The 17352-nt window shown below is 53.7% G+C and overlaps 1 protein-coding gene across 1 annotated transcript; it reads right to left on the bottom strand.

Moving 5' to 3' along the window:
- Nucleotides 1-1677: 1677 nt before the first annotated feature.
- On the bottom strand, nt 1678-12432 carry PRSS55 (serine protease 55; the record flags this gene model as incomplete). The annotated part of the gene is made up of 5 exons (XM_080710192.1): nt 1678-1983; nt 6321-6463; nt 7634-7884; nt 9357-9549; nt 12360-12432. 5 exons carry the CDS (start codon nt 12430-12432, stop codon nt 1678-1680), a joined length of 966 nt encoding a protein of 321 aa, XP_080566318.1.
- Between the last annotated feature and the right edge of the window lie 4920 nt (nt 12433-17352).

The following is a 17352-nucleotide window of genomic DNA, read 5'->3' on the forward strand; positions in this document are numbered from 1 at the left end:
TTGCTTTCTGTGTTGGGCAGGTGCTGGGCTCGGGGGCGTGTGGCCCTCAGCTCATGGCTGCTGCTGACCTTGCTGGAGCTACTCTGACCTCCTGGAGGTCGCAGACCAGTGACTGAATCAGGACACCTGAGTTCAAACCCTGTGCCTGCCACAGGCCTTGGACACTCTCTGCCTTCTTTGGATTTGGGGCTTCCCATTTGCAAAGTGCAGTGCTGCCTGCATCCAGCTGCTCCTAAGAGCCCTTCGGGGTCTTATATTCTGTGACTCCATCCTTGGATCTGGGAATCACTGCAGGGCTCGTCTTAAAACAACAAAACCAAGGCCAAATGTCTAGGAAATTCCCAGGGCACATCGGAGGTGATGTCTTAAGCCAGCGCACAGAGGTCACTGCTGGACAGCACAGGTCTGTTCTCACAACTCGCTTGGGCTTAACTTAGTACAATAAGCTGCAGGTAGGTGCAGTGGGTGACAGGGAGAGTTTTGACATATGCGTTCATCTCAGCCAAAAATATATCCCCGTGCATGCTTCTCAGCATTCGGGAGGCTGAGACTGGAGGATGATGGTTCACGGCCAGCCTCAGCTACTTAGTGAGGCCCTTTGCAATTCACTGAGACCCTGTTTCAAAATAAAAAATACAAAATAGGGTTGGGGGTGTAGCTCAGAGGGAGAATGCCCCTGGGTTCCACCCCCAATACCACAAAATAAACCAACAAATAAGAAATAAATATGTACATATGTATGTACATACATATATAAAATAAAATTGAAAGTGTTTAAAGTTTAAATGAAGCTGGGGTTTCCCCCTATGACCCACCAGATGGCTGACTCTTCTTCAGAGAGCGACGGCGAGGTAAAAAATGAGAGTTCCCCACCTCTCCCTTTCCCAGCCCAGCGGGCTCCTCCTGCGCCTGGAGGGGCGCCCTCTACAAGTCACTTCCAAGGCTCCTGAGGAGCTGGGCCTCGGCCAGTGAGTGCACCCGCCAGCGTGGGCAGCTCCCGTGCCCACTCCCCTGCAATGTCCGCCGCACCCTGGTTTCTGTTTGGGGCCCACCCTGTCACTTGCTCTCAATTCAGCTGGTTCAAGAGGCGGGTCCCTTCTGGGTCCTGGGCGGGCACTGACTCAGCTTAGCCTAGGAGAATGTCACCCTTGGACGTGGTGGTTGGAGCAGCGAGGGGCTGGGGCTCTGGGGCTGATGAGAGCCGGACTGCAGATTTGGCTGGAGTCAGCAGGAGCAAGCCTCGCTCTCTCTTGGAACTGCTAAGCTGGTAGGATGCAAGCAAGATGTGCTGGCCACCACTGGGATGCCCCGTTGCAGGGGGACGGCCATGAACACTCTCCCTGTGAACATCTTTTTAGCCCTAGATTTAGCCATGCCTGAAGTCTTCATGCGACCCCAGGAATCTCTCTCTCTCTCTCTCTCTCTCTCTCTCTCTCTCTCTCTCTCTCACGTGCGCGCACACCTCTTTTTGGCTTGATCCTGTCTGAGCTGAGTAACTCACCTGGATTGGATAGAGTCCTGATAATACAGAGACCCAAATCCCAGTCGCTAATCCAGGCTGCAGCCTGGATCCATCGCTGTTTCCGGCCTTGGTCTCTGGCCCTTTGCTCTGTCTACAGCCAGTCCCTGTGCTCGTTGTCCAACACCCACCTCTGGGCACAGAGTGGCATGTTTTATTTACCAGCGGAGAATGACTCTGAGCGACACGGAGGACAGGAGGCCGGGCAGGGCCCAGACCCCGAGGCCGCCGGGCACCGGGCACGCTGCCTGGGAGCTCCTGAGGTTTTCTTTGTAGAGCTTGGTGTCATAGGACCGTCCCTCCATTTGCGTCACGTTCCTAATCCAGAGCCTGTAGTTTGCCAGCGACGTGTATATGCCTGGGATGTTCTTCTGCCCACAGCTCCGGCCCCAGCTGATGATGCCCACCTGGTACCAGATCTTGCCAGGCTTCATGCTGCAGACCAGGGCCCCCCCACTATCACCCTGTGGGCAGAGAACACAGTGCCGTGGCGAGTCCTGTCCTAAACTGCCCACTGAAGCCCGCGCAGCTATTTTGAGGAAGGAGATTCATGGGCCACCCCTCCTCTAGGCTGCCAAAGGAAATCCGGCCATGCTGACCAATGCCCACCCCACCCTGGCCCTGTGGAGCAGCTGGAGGCCTGGGGTTTCTGATGCCCCCCCCCCCCAGCTGCACCGTCCTCTCTCTAAAGGTGGCCTGCAGGTGGCCCTTCCTGGTGGGGAGCTGGCCTCCATTCCCATGGTCCTGCGGGCCACTGAACAGTGGGTGGGGATTAACTCTATCTAGCAGGGTGGAGTGTCTCCTGCTGACCTGGTGTTTTCTTATCGGCCCCACAGCCTTCCATCTTTGTAAGTAGTCTCTTTTTCTTTTTGTAATGGGGATTGAGCTCAGGGGCATCCTACCTCTGAGCTATACCTCTAGCTCTTTTTTAAATTTTTACTTAGCTTTTTTTTTTTTTTCTCCCAGTACTGGGGATTGAACCCAGGAGCATTCTGCCTCCAAACTACACCCCAGACCTATTTTTTATTCTTTATTTTGAAACAGGGTCTCTAAGTTGTGGAGGGCCTCACTAAGTGGCTGAGACTGGCCGCGAACCTGCGATTCTCCTGCCTCAGCCTCCCAAGTACAGGGATTACAAGCGTGTGCCACCACGCCCGGCTTCTTATTTTTTATTTTGAAACAGAGTCTGAGTTGCCCAGGCTGTCCTCAAACCTGTGATCCTCCTCTTTCAGCCTCCCAAGTACCGGGGTCACACCTGTGCACCACCGTGCCTGGCTTGTGAGCAGGCATTGTTATTCCCATTTCATAATGAGAAAGCTTGGGGCTAGAAAAGGAAATACGGTCACACGCATTGAACAACTCTTCTTCGAGGGGAAATTAACTGTCAGGGTTTGGGGATATGAGATCTTCAGGTGGAGCAGAGGAGAGGCAAATGGAAACCAGCCGGAACCAGGATCGCTGTTGGTGAGAGGGGAGGGAGGGGAGTGGACAGGGAAGTCCAGTAGAGAGGGGCTGGTTTTGTGGGGATGAGGCCTGACTGTCTGGACTACGTGCGCAGCTCGCAGGGTGCGCAGGTTGTGTAGCTGTGCTGCGGGCAGCTGGGATCGGCTGGAGATGTGCGTGGGAACCAGGGGAGGGGAAGGTGGGGATGGAGAGGGAGATGGACCTCAGGGAGGACCAACTCCAGGGCCAGGGGCTGCAGGTGACCAAGACAAAGGGCAGGGAAGCTGCTGACCGGACACGCTGAAGGGGAGCTTGGCTTCAGGTGGAACGGATGAGCAGAGGGGTGCGGACTCTACGTGGGGAGTCTGGTTGGGGTTCACGTTGCTCAAGGATGCTCAGCACATTGGGCTCCAATCAAGTGACCTTTCCCAGGATGCCCCTAACCCTGTCCTCCTTTCTGTGGTTCCCGTTTTTCTTTTCTTTTCTTTTCTTTTCTTTTTTTGTAATCATGGTGCCGATTACTTCAGAGTTATGGGGCAAGAATCAAATCAGTGGAATTTCCACCCTACCAGCTCCTCTTGTGAATGTTGTTTTCAATGATTTTCTTCATTTTATGAAGGCATAAAAGTTAGAAAATCTTTTAAAAACACGACCCCATTTATTTCCCTACGTAACAGGGTGAGAACTGCCCTTAGGCAAGTAACTTCACTCTTCTGAGCCTCCGTTCCCACAATTTTGTTAAGATAGAGACAATGCCAACTGTGCTTTAAGACGTTTGGGAGAGAAGCCGAGAAAATCTATGAGTCAGTTAGGACGGGGGCTATGCAGCAAATGTCCTAGAAAGGTTGTTATAACTGCACATCACATATTACTGCATATTCAGAAAGCAGAGGGTCCTTTCAAGGACTGCTGGTCCCAGAGGGACAATGTACTCGAGTAGATTCTCTTTTATGTTCTTATACCTTTAATTTCCCCCCCTCTTCCTCCTGGAAAGGAAGCATGGATGGCCCTACCAAAGCTGCCTGAGAGGGACTTCCTTGCAAGGTTAAGGCTGGCGCCGGGGACCATCTGGGTACAAACACGCTGATATGCGCGCCTCCCAGGTCCACTGCTCTCACTAAGTTACAACACGACCACTCTGGTCCAATTTGGACCAGAAGCAGGTGACCTGGACTCCAGACCCGGCCCATCGCTACTGTTGGGCTTTGGGCAAATCACTCCAATTCCGAATTTGTTTTCTCATCTATTCAACCAGAAGAGCAAGACCCGTGCCGCCCATCTTATGTCCTAACAGAGAGGACAACATTGCTGCTTCTATGCAGCAAAGCTGTACAGTTATCACGCAGACTGGATCCATTTAGCTCGCCGTGGGATGGGTGTGGGATTAAATAACCACATTTGCTCATCTGTAGAACAGGGTTTGGATTAAGCGCATTTACACTTTCCTTCTTGACACTCGGTGTCTGTGATTCTGAAGATCTGAGGTTCTAGGGGGGAAACTGAATTTCTGTACAACCATCATGGGTGATGTGGTTGAGACAGCGCCCTGGAGGCCACCCAGGCAGCTCCCAAGCTGTTCAAAGCCCAGGGCTGCCTCCCCTGCACCTGTGACCTCAGGACCTCTCTCAGGGGAGCGCCCTCAGTGGCTCCTGTACTGACAGGCTGACAGCCAGCCGCCTGGACTCACTCCTGCGTAGGAAGGGGTGTGTGCTGCTGCCGGGGGACAGACAAGGGCATGGAGCTGTAGCTCACTGCAGTTCTCTTGCCCCAGGAGGACTTTCACAGAGGTATTACGCTATTGGATGGGGGTATGTTCAATTTTATATTTTGTCTGATTTGTGCCACTGAAAAATGATTTAAGTTAAACACTTTATTTTGCAGTCATCAAGGACTTAACACGGGGATCCCATGTACCCTTGGGTTCCCCAACCATAGTTTGCAAAAGTGTGTTACAGTATCACCGTCAAGATGCTGATGTAGATACTGCCAAGAGCCAGAAGGTTTCCATCACCTCAGAGATGCGCCTGTTCCCCTTCAGTAGCCACATAGCTCCACTTCTGCTCCCAGGCCCTCCTTCGCCCCAGCTGCCCTGAGTCCTAGCTTTTGGCCATGGGTAGTAGGGCCAAAAAACTGTGCCTATTCCACCCATCTGGAAGCAGAGACCTTAGTTCTCCAGTTTGCTTTGTAGCGTGTAAACGTAGAGAACACTACAAGGCCCTCCCAGTACTCACCACGAGGGGAGCTCTTCCTAGGCCAGGGTGCGCTGCCCGGGTGTGCAGCTGCTGACCACAGAGGCCCCGTGCCCCTCCCGAAGGCCCCAGCTCATAGTCTACCTGGGAAAACTGCCGACCTCTTCTATTATGGGACAGTAATAGGCCATCCTGTAGATACAAGCCCTCCCCTTCCATGGGGCGGCCTGTCCTTCACCGCATGGAACATTTACCATTCGCACCTGTAGCTTTAGACCAGAGGCTGGAGCTGCTGTCTGGCTAGTGAGTAGGTGCCTGGACCCGAGTGAGCTCAGCAAAGGTCAATGAAGGGACCCTCCTAGAGATTCACACACAGGCCCACTATTCATCCTTGAAGCCAGAGAGAACTACGGCTGAATTTTCTTTTTTCCCCCTTTTTCTAGCCAGTAATAAAAAATGTTTTTCTTTTAAAAGTTTTGCATTCATTTACGAAAGAGAACCTAAGAGGCCACACTTTAGTTCAATAAAAATTGAACCAAATTTTTGACTCGACTTATTGACCCAACTACCTGCCCAGGACACTGCGAGCTTCCTTAAGTGAGGAGCCTCACCTCCTTCCGGGACCTCTAGGTATCCCTGCTGACAAGGCTGCTAAATAAGGAATTGAAATGACTCTTTGAACTGGGTGTGGTGGCGCACACTGAGATAGGAGGATCCAAGGACAACCTCAGCTACTTAGTGAGGCCCTTTGCAACTCAGAGAGACCCTGTTTCAAAATAAAGAATAAAAAATAGGGCTGGGGGTGGAGTTCAGAGTTAGAAAGCCCCTGGGTTCCGTCCCCAGTACCACACACACACACACACACGCGCGCATGCACACACAACTCTTAAAAGTGAGACAAGCCTTGGGGAATCCACTGACCCCATTTCCCAGAGAGGACCAGAATTACTGGTGCAAGGTGGCTGCACGCGGATCCCCTTCCCCCGGGTCTGTGCCAGAGAGTCCAGAGGCCCGCCAGCCAGGTCTCCATACCCATGGCTCAAGGCCCCCATTCCCTTGCATTTTCCAGCCTTAGCCATCTATTCCCAGAAGAGAGAGGATACCCTTGCGTTAGCTACCACTATGGGGCAGGGGCCTGTGAGCAGAGCGGGAAGATGCCCCTTGGTTACCTGGCAGGCATCGTAGCTCTTATCCATGTATCCAGCACACAGCATATTTTTGGTGAGTTTTGAAAACTGCTTTGAACATTCCTCCCAATCTGAGATGACCATTGGTACTTTCATCAAATAGGTTTCCAAAGACTCTTGGTTAGCTGGTCGAGAGAAAGCACATTATGAGAGCCATAGGAAGCCGGTCTCTGCACAGATGATCCCACTGGCTATGTCCAGAGGCCACCCTGCACATCCCGGGTCCACCAGCCACAGCCAGAGCCACACCTGAAGGCTATCCACTCCCTAACCCCAGCTGTCCCAGACAGTCTCCCGCCTTCGGGACTTATTCCTCTCATTCAGAACCTCATTCCCACATTCAGGAAGACTTCTAGTCTGACTCCAACCAGCACTATGGCTGGCCTCGACTTCTCTGTGGGCTGGGCTAGTGACCACTGGCCAGCACGGTCCTGCCTTGTCCAGTTCTTTTCCAGTTGTTCCTGTTTATTAGGCAAGGGTGGTGCTTCCTTCCAAGAGAGCCTTGGAAAGCAGGTTTGTTTCCCCAGTTTTTTTTTTTTAAATTAAGTCCTCCAGCAAGGTAGGCTGGCTGGTCATTAGAGGGGATTAGAAGAGACTTTGAGTCTAGGTCTCCAGGTGCCAGGGATTTTCCTGGACTTCTCATTAACTCTGACCACACAGATATTTCCTAATTCTCCCCCTTATTGAGTAGTTTAATCTTGAATGGCCCACCTGCCTCTCCCTCCACTGCTAAGTTCCGAGGACGCCTGGAGCCAGAACTTTGCCACAGCCCTCCCTGTGAGGAGCTTCCGCAACGCGTCCCCAGCCCCAGCACACTGTGGACCAGCCACGGGCCGGTCCTGTCCAGGCCCGAGGCCCGGCCACGCTCTTCCCATCCACCCCTTCTGCTTTGTGTTGGGTTTTCTTCGGGCACGGCCCAGCAGGGATTTCATCACATCTTTTTGCTCTAGTAACCACGGATTCATTTCTAAGAGTGGCCGGGCAACACTCCCCTGGGGTGGGCAGCGTGACCGCCAGACGGGAAAGGCCGAGAGCGAGCAGAGGGGTCTCTGGCAACAGGAGTTAAATCCCATCAAACAAGCAGGCCAGCAAGACCGCTGTGTGCTGGTTGTGTGGGACCACGCCCGTGACTGGTCTGTCAGGTGGGCCGACAGCCACCAGGCACTCGGGAGAGGCGGAGGGGAGGCCTCTGGCAGCCCATGATGGGCAGGGACTCTCTGGAGCCTTCCTCCCCGCTCCTCCAGCTCCGTGGCTCCTGCCCAGCAGCTGGCAGGCGGTACCAGACGGCCATGTACCTGAATCGCTCTGTCCCCAGCCAGCCACCCAGCACGTGTGCCATCTCGCAGGGGAGGACGGCGGGGGCATGCAGATGGGCACTTTGAGGCCACTGAAGCTGATGGGCGAGGCCAGCAGCAGCAAGGCGATGTCATTATTCATGCTTGTTTTCTGGAACATCTTGTGGAGGATTATGCTGGAGACCTCCCTCACTTCTATGGCCGGGCTGGTCAAGTCGTTTGTCCCCATCACGACCCTCAGCTCATCTAGTCTGGTGGCACAAATTGGAGAGGGGAAGGGAAGTCACAGAGGCAGGCAGAATGCACTGTGCCGTCCAGTTCTAGGGGCCTTGCGGGTCGTCCGATAGGCCCGTCGGTCAGAGACATGAGGGTTTGAAAACGAAGGAAGATGGCTAGTATCTGCGAACAGACCGGTCCTGAGGCGGCATCAGCTGCGCACATGGAACAGAGAAGGGTCTGAGCTCACTCGAAGGTCACTCTGAAGGACCCACAAAGAATCCCCGGGCCCAGGGCAAACCAGTCTTCTGGTAGGTAAGGTGCTGTTGCAAACATAATTATTACCCACGCCAGTCACCAGCCCTACCAACAACCAGGAGGCCCAGGGACAGAGTTTAACATGGACCCGCCACTGGCTAAGCAGAGAGGGCCTTCAGTAAGAAGACAGCAGATAGGACGGGCAAGAACGTTTCTGTTAGGGGTTAAATCGGTGATGTGTATGTGTATGTACACACGAGATTTTTACCCCAACATGATGTATGAATTTAATGCACCAAAAAAAAGAACATGTCTGTTTTTGTGGTACTGAGAATTGAACCCAGCCAGAGACATTCTATTCCACTCCTCCAGCCATTTTTATTTTTTAACTTTTATTGTTTTTTTTGGGGGGGTACTGGGGATTGAACCCAGGGGTATTCTACGTCCAAGCTACACCCTAAGCCCTATTTTTATTCTTCTTTTTCTTTCTTTTCTTTTTTTTTTTAACAGTACCAGGGATGGAATCCAGGAGCATTCTACCTCCAAGCTACACACCCCCAGCCCTATTTTTTTTTAATTCTTTATTTTGAAACAAGGTCTCACTAAGTTGCAAAGGACCTCACTACGAAGCTGAGGCTGTCCATAAACCCAGATCTTCCTGTCTCAGCCTCCCAAATGCTGGGATTGCAAGCACGCACCACCACGCCCAGCTTATTCTTTATTTTGAAAGAGGGTCTAACTGAGTTGCAAAGGACCTCACTAAGTAGCTGAGGCTGGCTGCAAACCTGTGATCCTTCCTGTCTCAGCCTCCCAAGTACTGGGATTACAAGAATGCACCACTACGCCCGCTTATTCTTTTGTTTTGAAACAGGGTCTCACTAGGCTGCCGAGACTCTCACAACATTGCGGAAGCTGGTCTCAACCTGCAGTCCTCCTGTGTCAGCCTCCTTAGTACTGGGCTTACAGGTGTGTGTCACCATGTCTGACAGGTAAAGTCTTAGTGGGGTCCCTGGCACGTGGTTTGTAATCCATAGATGCTAGCTGTCAACCAGCAGGCTGGAGCACAGAGAATGTGCTCTGCGGAGCTGGGCGAGAGAGGGTCAGAGGCCCAGGAATCCAGACTTCCAGGGTGAAAGCTGTCCTCCAGAAACACTTGCTGCCTGAGGTGGCTGGACTGAGCCCTCTGGTCCGTCAGGGCCGGGCTGTCCTTCCTGTCAAATCCCCTCCACCCCGTCTGCTTGGCACTCACCTCATGGTCGCGGAGACCACGCAGTGCGCGGCAGTGAGGATCCACCAGGCGCTGAGGATGGTGCCGCCGCAGAAATGCTGGCTCTCCAGCTGGATACTCACCTGCCACGGGAACTCGCCCTCCTCAGCCTCCTTCCCGTCTATGATTCTGGAATACTTGTCTTTTGCTCGGAAAGCTGGTCTCTTGCCACATTCTGTGGGAAGAGAGGGGAAAACGTAGTCAATGCCCCCACGGGCTGGGAGGAGTGAGCTTGTAGCAGAGTTCTCCACCCCTGCTCTGGAGAGGAAGGCTTGGGCTGGCCCAGGAGGCGCCCCATCAGACACGAGGAAGCCCACAGGCCCCTTATTTGTGCTATCGGGAGCTCAGGATGCAGGGTGGGGGCACAAGCCTCGGCTATGTCCAGCTCCGGGCTCTCAGGCAGGCCGTGTCACTAAGATGGTTTCTGCCCAGAGAAACTGGCTGGCAGAACACTGACCCTCCAGAGACGTCCTGGTTCTCGTGGGCCATGTTCTGGGACTTGCAAAGGTTTTCCCTTACAAAACAACAGGGACTTTTTGGAGATTAAATTAAGCAGCGGGTCTCCAAGTGGCTTGCAGATGGGGGCTAGTGTAGTCACAAGAACCCTTAGGAGTGCTGGAGTTGCTGGGTGTGGTGCCAGTGACTTCAGAAGCTGGGGCAGGAGGGTCACAAGTTCAAGGCCAGCCTGGGCAACTTAGCAAGACCCTGTCTCAAAATAAAAACTAAAAAGGGGAGACTAGTGTGGTGGCACACGCATGTAATCCCAGCATTTGGGAGGCTGAGACAGGAGGATCACGGTTCACAGACAGCCTCAGCTGCTTAGTGAGGCCCTCAGTAACTTAGTGAGACCCGGTTTCAAAATAAAGAATAAAAAATAGGGCAGGGGGTGTAGCTCAGAGGTCGAATGCCCCTGGGTTCCATCCCCAGACCTGCAAAAAACCAAAACAATACAAAACTAAAAACTAAAAAGGGCTGCGGGTTTCGCTCAGTAGTCGAGCACTCGCCGCCTGCGGGAGGCCCTGGGTTTGACCATAGCACTGTGTCAAACAAAACAACGCTTCACTCAAACAAGAAATCCAGAAACCAGAGTGGTGGAGGGAGGCAGACAGACTTCTGGGAAGGCGAGGAGCGGGGGTGTGTGGAAGAAAGGCACAGGGAGAGGGCACACGGGGAGTGCAGGCCCCGACCAGCTCCTGGGAGCTGTAAAGCAGGCTGAGGATTGTCCCCACGCACACCCCCGCTGCTTTTTATCCCCACGTTGAGTCGTGTTTCGCTGCCATGTTGCCGTGGCGTTAGCTCCTGGGCATCCATCCCTCTTGGCCTGGCTCTGGTACTGGAACACAAACCCCATATGGAGAAAGCAGCGTGTCTGTCCTGTGATGGGGGGAAGAGACGCGAACAGGAGCCTCCGCTCAAGGACTCCACTCAGAAACTCACCCAAGGACAAGCCTGCAGCTGCCGGGGTTCACGCGAGTGTGTTTTCAACAGTAGCACACTGAAGGCAGCCTAAACGTTGGGGTGGAATCAAATGTCCCTCTGCACCATGAACTCTTTCTCAACCATAAACATCATGCTTGTGGGGAACTTTTAACAGTATGGGAAAATGCTTGTGATGTAAAGTCGAGTAGAAAAAGTCAGGATAAACGGTGTATTTAAAACCTGTGATTTTGTCAGGTTAATAATTTGGATGTAGCCGGGTGTGGTGGTGCACGCTTGTAATCCCAGTGCTTGGGACTCAGAGACAGGAGGATCACACAGGTTCAAAGCCAGCCTTGCTGGCTTAAGAGACCCTGTTACCAAATAAAAATATAAAATAGGTCTGGGAGTGTAGCCTGGAGGTAGAAGGGTTCCATCCCAGGTACCACAAAAAAAAAAAAAAAAAAAATGGATGTAGCGGGGCGTGGTGGTGCACACTTGAAATCCCAGTACTTTGGAGGCTGAGACAGGAGGATCATGGAACATGGCCAGCCTCAGCTACTTAGTCCCTCTGCAACTTAGTGAGACCCAGTTTCAAAATAAAGAATAAAAAATAGAGCAGGGGGTGTAGCTAGGAGGTAGAATGCCCCTCGGTTCCATCCCAATACCGCAAAACAAAACAAAACAAAAAATTGGGTGTAAGCTGGGTGTGGCAGAGATGTCTGTAAACCCAGTACTTGGGAGGCTGAGACGGGAGGACCCCAGGTCTGAGGCTAGCTACCGCAACTGAGCAAGATCTTCTGCAATTCAGTGAGTCCCTTTTAAAATAAAAAAAATTTAAAGGCTGGGAGTGTAGCCAAAGGTAGAATGTCCCTAAGTTCAATCCCTAGTACCAACCAATCAACTAACCAACAAATAAAAGATTGTAGAACTGGAGGAGAGAACACACCAGACACCCCGAGTGAGATGACCTTGGTCGGCTGGTGCTGGCTGCCCGGCCTCCCTCTCTCTGAGACGCAGACCAGGCTCTGGGGCAGACAGCCCAAGCCTGAATCCTGTCTCTGTTGCTCATGAAATGGAGAAACTTGGAGAACATTTTCTTTAGAGCAACTCACTCTCCCCTCTTCCTTCCTAAAGCGGGTGTAAGAATACTTCCAGCCCTGTACGACTGATGTCGAGATGGAGTGAGATAGGTGTTTGAAAGGTCCAAGGAAGCGCTTGGCTCAGAACCAATCCTCCGGCCGCCTCGCCCGGCAGATTCCTCCTGCACCAGAGTCCCCACGGCCGGGCAGCGAGGCCCCTCTCCGTCTCCTCGGTGCTGAGACCACCACCAGTGCAGAATCGTGAGGACTTTAAGATTCACGCACGCGCAGGGAGAGCAGAGGCAGAGATGGCGAGGAGGGTTCGAGCCATCCTGCACTTTGGGCTCCCTTGCAGTTGAACACCAGCGGGGCCGGTTCTAAGGATGCCCCCAACAGGCATGCCCCTCCCCGCAGCACAGGCTGCAGGGTGGCCGGGACCGGCTGTGCGTGTGCTCAGCGTGCAGAGGGGAGGAGGCAGGCTGGGCACTGCAGCCGGCGGCTGTCAATGAGGGGTTGGCTTTGCTGTCTTCCTGCAGAGTGACTTCAGGCGGATGCCCCATCTCCAAGGCCCCTGAGGTGTAGTGGAGGTGTAGGCCAGTCCTTGACTCTTAACTGCTCTGCTAGGTAGAGGGCTTCCCTCCAGCCCGGCCCTTCCTGGGGAGCGCCATCAGGGGCTGACCAAGCGACTGGAAGTGCCCTTGAACTTGACAGCACTGAGCTCCTTTCCAGCAGCATGAAAGCTCCTCGCTCCCCAATGCCAAGCTCATGCTCCAGGCATGCCATTGCTCCTTCCAGATTAGAGTTTCAAAACCAAAGCTAAAGGTCAGAGAGGTCAAACGTGGGGCTGGGAAGCAGAGAGGACCAGAACACCCAGCTACAGGCCTGTGCTCTGAGAGAGCCTCTGGGTAGCCAGGTAGCTAACTCCTGAGCTCAGGCCGGCTCGCTGGAGGCCGGAGCCGCTGGCCCCACCTGGTCTGGGCCCACATACCTAGCTTCTTTCCTTGGACAAGGGGAAGGAGCAGCAGTACTGAGAGGAGGAGCATGGCCCGGCTGCGCTGTGGGCCTGGGAGGTGGTGGAGGCCAGGCCAGCGGAGTGTAATGGAGGCGCTGCCTCAGCTGCCCGCTCAGGGCCCACACTGCGGGCGATGTCACAATGGGTTCTGGGTTGAGAACTCAGGCTGACGTCAGGCAGACTTCTTTCTGGCTGTTTTGTTTCTAAGAATGGCCCACAAAGAGACTGATCCTTGAAATCTGCTTAACCGGGCCTTCCTTCCCCGGGCTGGCACCCCAGCCTCACCTGTTCCTTCGTGTAGGCTCACCTGTTTCCTGTTCCACGCGGGGCCATGCTGGAGTCCTCCGTGGAGGCTGGGAAGCCGAGGACAGGCAGCTGGGCCTTAGCAGGCGCGGAGGAGCCTGGGAGCCCACCCGGAGCTGCCCCAGCACTGATGGCCCTCAGGTATCTACTCAGGACTCTGATCTGTAGCCCCAGGTACACTCTCATAGGCCAGGCTCAGCAGTCCAGTCCCCCTCAAGGCCTGCTCAGAGGGCAACGGTCCCGGTCCACCCCGTGGGGATTTATTTCCCAGGCTCTCATCACCCCTCCTTACAGACGAGATCAGACTCAGGCAGGGGCACCTGGCCGGAGGCTCAGCCGACATCAGCGTCTCGGCCGTGAGATCTGAGCTTTATCATTAAGGTTCTGCGCTGCGCTCGCACTGGCCTGAGAGGCCTCCCGACATCCCTCAGTGCTGCCGGTCGCCACTGGGAGGGAACCACGTAACCATGTGTTCATTCTAGTTCCCACAGTGACCGTGTCCACCGGCCCTGAGCCCCCCCCCCACAGGTTTTCTCACCTGCAGCAGAGGGACCTGTGCCACCTGGAGGAGAGCTTGCGGGAAGCTAAAGGTGACAGCCGGTGGCAGGGCCCTCGCTGGCCAAGGGCATGTCTCAGGCTGTCTGTGGGGAGCCACCAGGTGGCTCCCGGGGGCAGCTGCACCTAACTATCGAGTGGCCATGGACGGCCTGGTCCCCACCTGCTCTGAGTTACACCCTGCCAGCCTTCTCAGACAGACAGAGTGTCCTGGCCCATGGGGCCGAGCCTCCTCACACCTGGCCCGGCCCACCCGCTTGCTCCCCCAGGGCCTCGCCAGACACCCCCTAGGACCTCCAGATCTGCCACCTACCTCCTGCCGAGCGCCGGGGGCTTTCTCCTGTGCTCAGTTTCCACCGCTCCTGGGGTGGGCTTGGAGAAAAGGGGGTCCCCAGCCAGGCCCTGGGTATGGCAGAGGTATGGAGAGGCTGCTAATCCCTCAGGTGAGGAGGCAGGAACGAGGGGACCTCTTGGAAACTGCTGCTTGCTGCTGAATGAAATCACGGCTCCCCTCCAGAAAGGCCCGTCTCCTTCAGAAGACCACTTCCATGAGCACAGAGTGGGCCCCAGTACTGGAGACGCCCTTCACTGCCTGGCCTGGCTGGTGCAGTGGCTCCAGGCTGATGGATTGCACCATGGCCTGGCAGGTGGAGAGACAGAGCTCAGAGCCCAGCCTCAGGTCCTGGCAGTGGGAAAGAGCCCTGGGGCAGGGCAGGCCTGGGGCCAGGCGGAGGTCAGCGCTCTAGCGAGAGGCTCTAAAGCTACTGCTTACATGACAGTCTCTTCCGGTTGATCCTCCCCCAAATCACCATGGTGTACCAGGTCTTTTAACACAAGGGTTGCTACAGGACACACTCTAATTCTATTCCTTTCCTTCCAGTTGATTTCAGAAAAGGTTGAACTCTTCCAAGGCATACCAGGCTCTTGATAGCTGAAAACCTGCACAAAGACCCCAAGCTCTTTAAAGCCAGAGTGTGCGGTGGTGGAATGGATGGCTCACTGCCCAGAGTCCAGGATGGGAGGGGCACACCAGCCCATGTTGGCCTGGCCCAACCTGTCCAGTGTCTCAGCCACTGCTGCAGGGGGACAGCGGATGGGGTCGGGTCCGGCTGTGCGGCTGTGGCTGTGGCTGAGCCCGGCTGACCCCAACCCCAGCCCTCGCCATGACGTCAGCACGCATTTGTGATGTCAGCTGCCTGGAATCCGCTGGGCAGGAGGTGCAGGTGGGCGATTCTGGACTGACAAGATGCTTCAGCTTCTAATTGCCCTGCTCCTGGCGCTCCAGGGTCACGCCCAGGAGAAGCCAGGTGGGTACCAGGCTAGGCCAGAGAAGAGGGCTGGCACAGGCCTGCCTCCTCTCATCTGGCTCCTGTAGGGCTAGGGGAGTAGAGCCAACAGTTCAGGAAAGGGGGAGACTGTAACAGACCAATCAAGATGGACCCGGCTCCGTGAAAAACCCCTAAAGCCATCCCCAGGCATCTGGGGCCAGAGTTTTGGAAGCACAGGGAGATTTGTAGCAAGAACTGATAACCTGGCTGTCCATCTCCCAGCTCCACTCTCTCTGGAAAACATTAAGGATGCTTCTGGATCCTTCTAGACCCAATACCCTGGGAAAGGGGGAGGAGCAGGAGATAGGGCCATATTTAATTTAGAACACCTGTGCTATATAATCTCATAAAACAGAGACCTAGTAGGGAGGGAATGGTGGTACACGCCTGTCATCCTGATACTTGGGAGGCTGAGGCAGGAGGATCATAGCTTCAAGACCAGCCTCAGCAGCTTAGTGAGGCTCTCAGCAACCTAGTGAGACCCTGTTTCACACTAAAAAAAAAAATAATAATAAATAGGGTTGGGAATGTAGCTCAGAGGTAGAATGACCCTGGGTTCAATCCTTAGTACCAAAACAGACTAAACAAAAATGGGACATTTTAGGGAGACTGTGAGGAGGACATGGCAACGCCCAGCTTGCTCCGTGGCCCCTCAGGCCTACGACAAGCTCCGCAGAAAAAACGTCCATAGTTAAGCGCACTTTGGGAGCGTTCCATTTCATGCTCTTTCTGCAAATTCCAGCAACGATACACATGCGAAAGTTTCCGACATGGCTTGCAGTATTTAGAACATTATTCTTTTATTTCATCTATAGTCCGATGCATTTTACATATGGGGCCGCATAACGCAGTTTTCATTAATCTTTTATCTGTAAGTTCATCTATTAATTGCAGCGGTATGGATGTGTATTCCGTTGGGTTTTCTGTATTCACAATCATGTCGCCTGTGAATAAGAGCAATTTCGTGTCTTCCTATTCTACTTTCTCTCTCTTGTTGCGCTCATCAGGTAGGACGGCTGGTGTGATGAGCGGGTGTGATAGTGCACGTCTTCTCCATTGACAGACTTAATTCTTCTGTATCTTAAAGAAAAGCAAATCAATGCTTTTACTTTTAAATCCATGCATCTGATTTATTACTAACCTTACTGGTTGTCTTCCATTTTCAGCATCTCCTCAGCCTTTCTTTTTCTTTTCTTCTTTGGCTTTAAAAATACTTATAAAATTTTTATTATTTTTATAAAATATTTTTAACCCAAAAACAATTCTCTAAGCTACACTGGAGCTTAAAGAGTCACCGGTCTCTCAGCTCTCTTTAGGGGTGAGGAGTGGAAGCTACGTGAGGTGCGATTTGCTGGTGTTTTCTGAAATCCATCCCTGCAGGGCCACTGACTTCACTCAGCTTTGGCCTTGGCTGGGCATGCCGGGCGAGGATTCCTTCCTGCTCCTCACGAGCTAGCGACTCTCGCCTTCCTCTTTCAGCAACAATTCAGTGTGGCTACAGACCGGCCTTTCCAAGCTTATTTTGGTTACCATTCCGCGAATTGCTAGAAGTCCAGAGCGGCGAATTCCCATGGCAAGTGAGTATCCAGATGTCTCGGAAACACCTCTGTGGAGGCTCCATCATACATCGGTGGTGGGTTCTGACAGCTGCACACTGCTTCCCAAGGACCTTGTAAGTGTGGAGGGCATCGTCGTCTTTTACACCCTCTCTGGTGCCCGGGTTGTCTGGGCTGGTCCCTCCGTGGGTCGGTGCACGAGGCTGAGGTGCCGGCTGTGTTCCAGTTGTCTTCTCACCTGCTGTCTTTACTTAGTCGGCCATATCCAAAGGTGGGCTGCTTGTGGTCGTGCCTGCAGCATTACAAAATCAGTACAGAGCCGGGCATGGCGGTGCGCGCCTGCAATCCCAGCACCCGGGAGGCTGAGACAGGAGGATCACAGGTTTAAGACCAGCCTCAGCAACTCGGCGAGACTCCCAGGAACCTAGCAAGACCCTGCTTCAAAACAAAACAAAACAAAAAATTCAAAGGGCTGGGAGTGTAGCTCAGAATAGAACGCCCCTGGGTTCAACCCCCGGCACCACAAAAAAAAAAAAGGGAAACCAGTAAGTAGGGCTTCTCTTCTCCCGCCTCCCTTCTGCATATGAACACACGTGGAATTTGTTCATCATGTGTGCACTCAGGGAGCACCTACCGCGTACTGTTTCAAGTGCTGAGGACACAGAAGTCATGACAGCCAAGCCTCCGTCACTCAGCAAATCACATTCTCCCTTCTCGGTTGGATTC

Source organism: Muscardinus avellanarius, assembly GCF_963383645.1.
Source record: "Muscardinus avellanarius genome assembly, chromosome: 14".
Lineage (NCBI taxonomy): Eukaryota > Metazoa > Chordata > Mammalia > Rodentia > Gliridae > Muscardinus > Muscardinus avellanarius.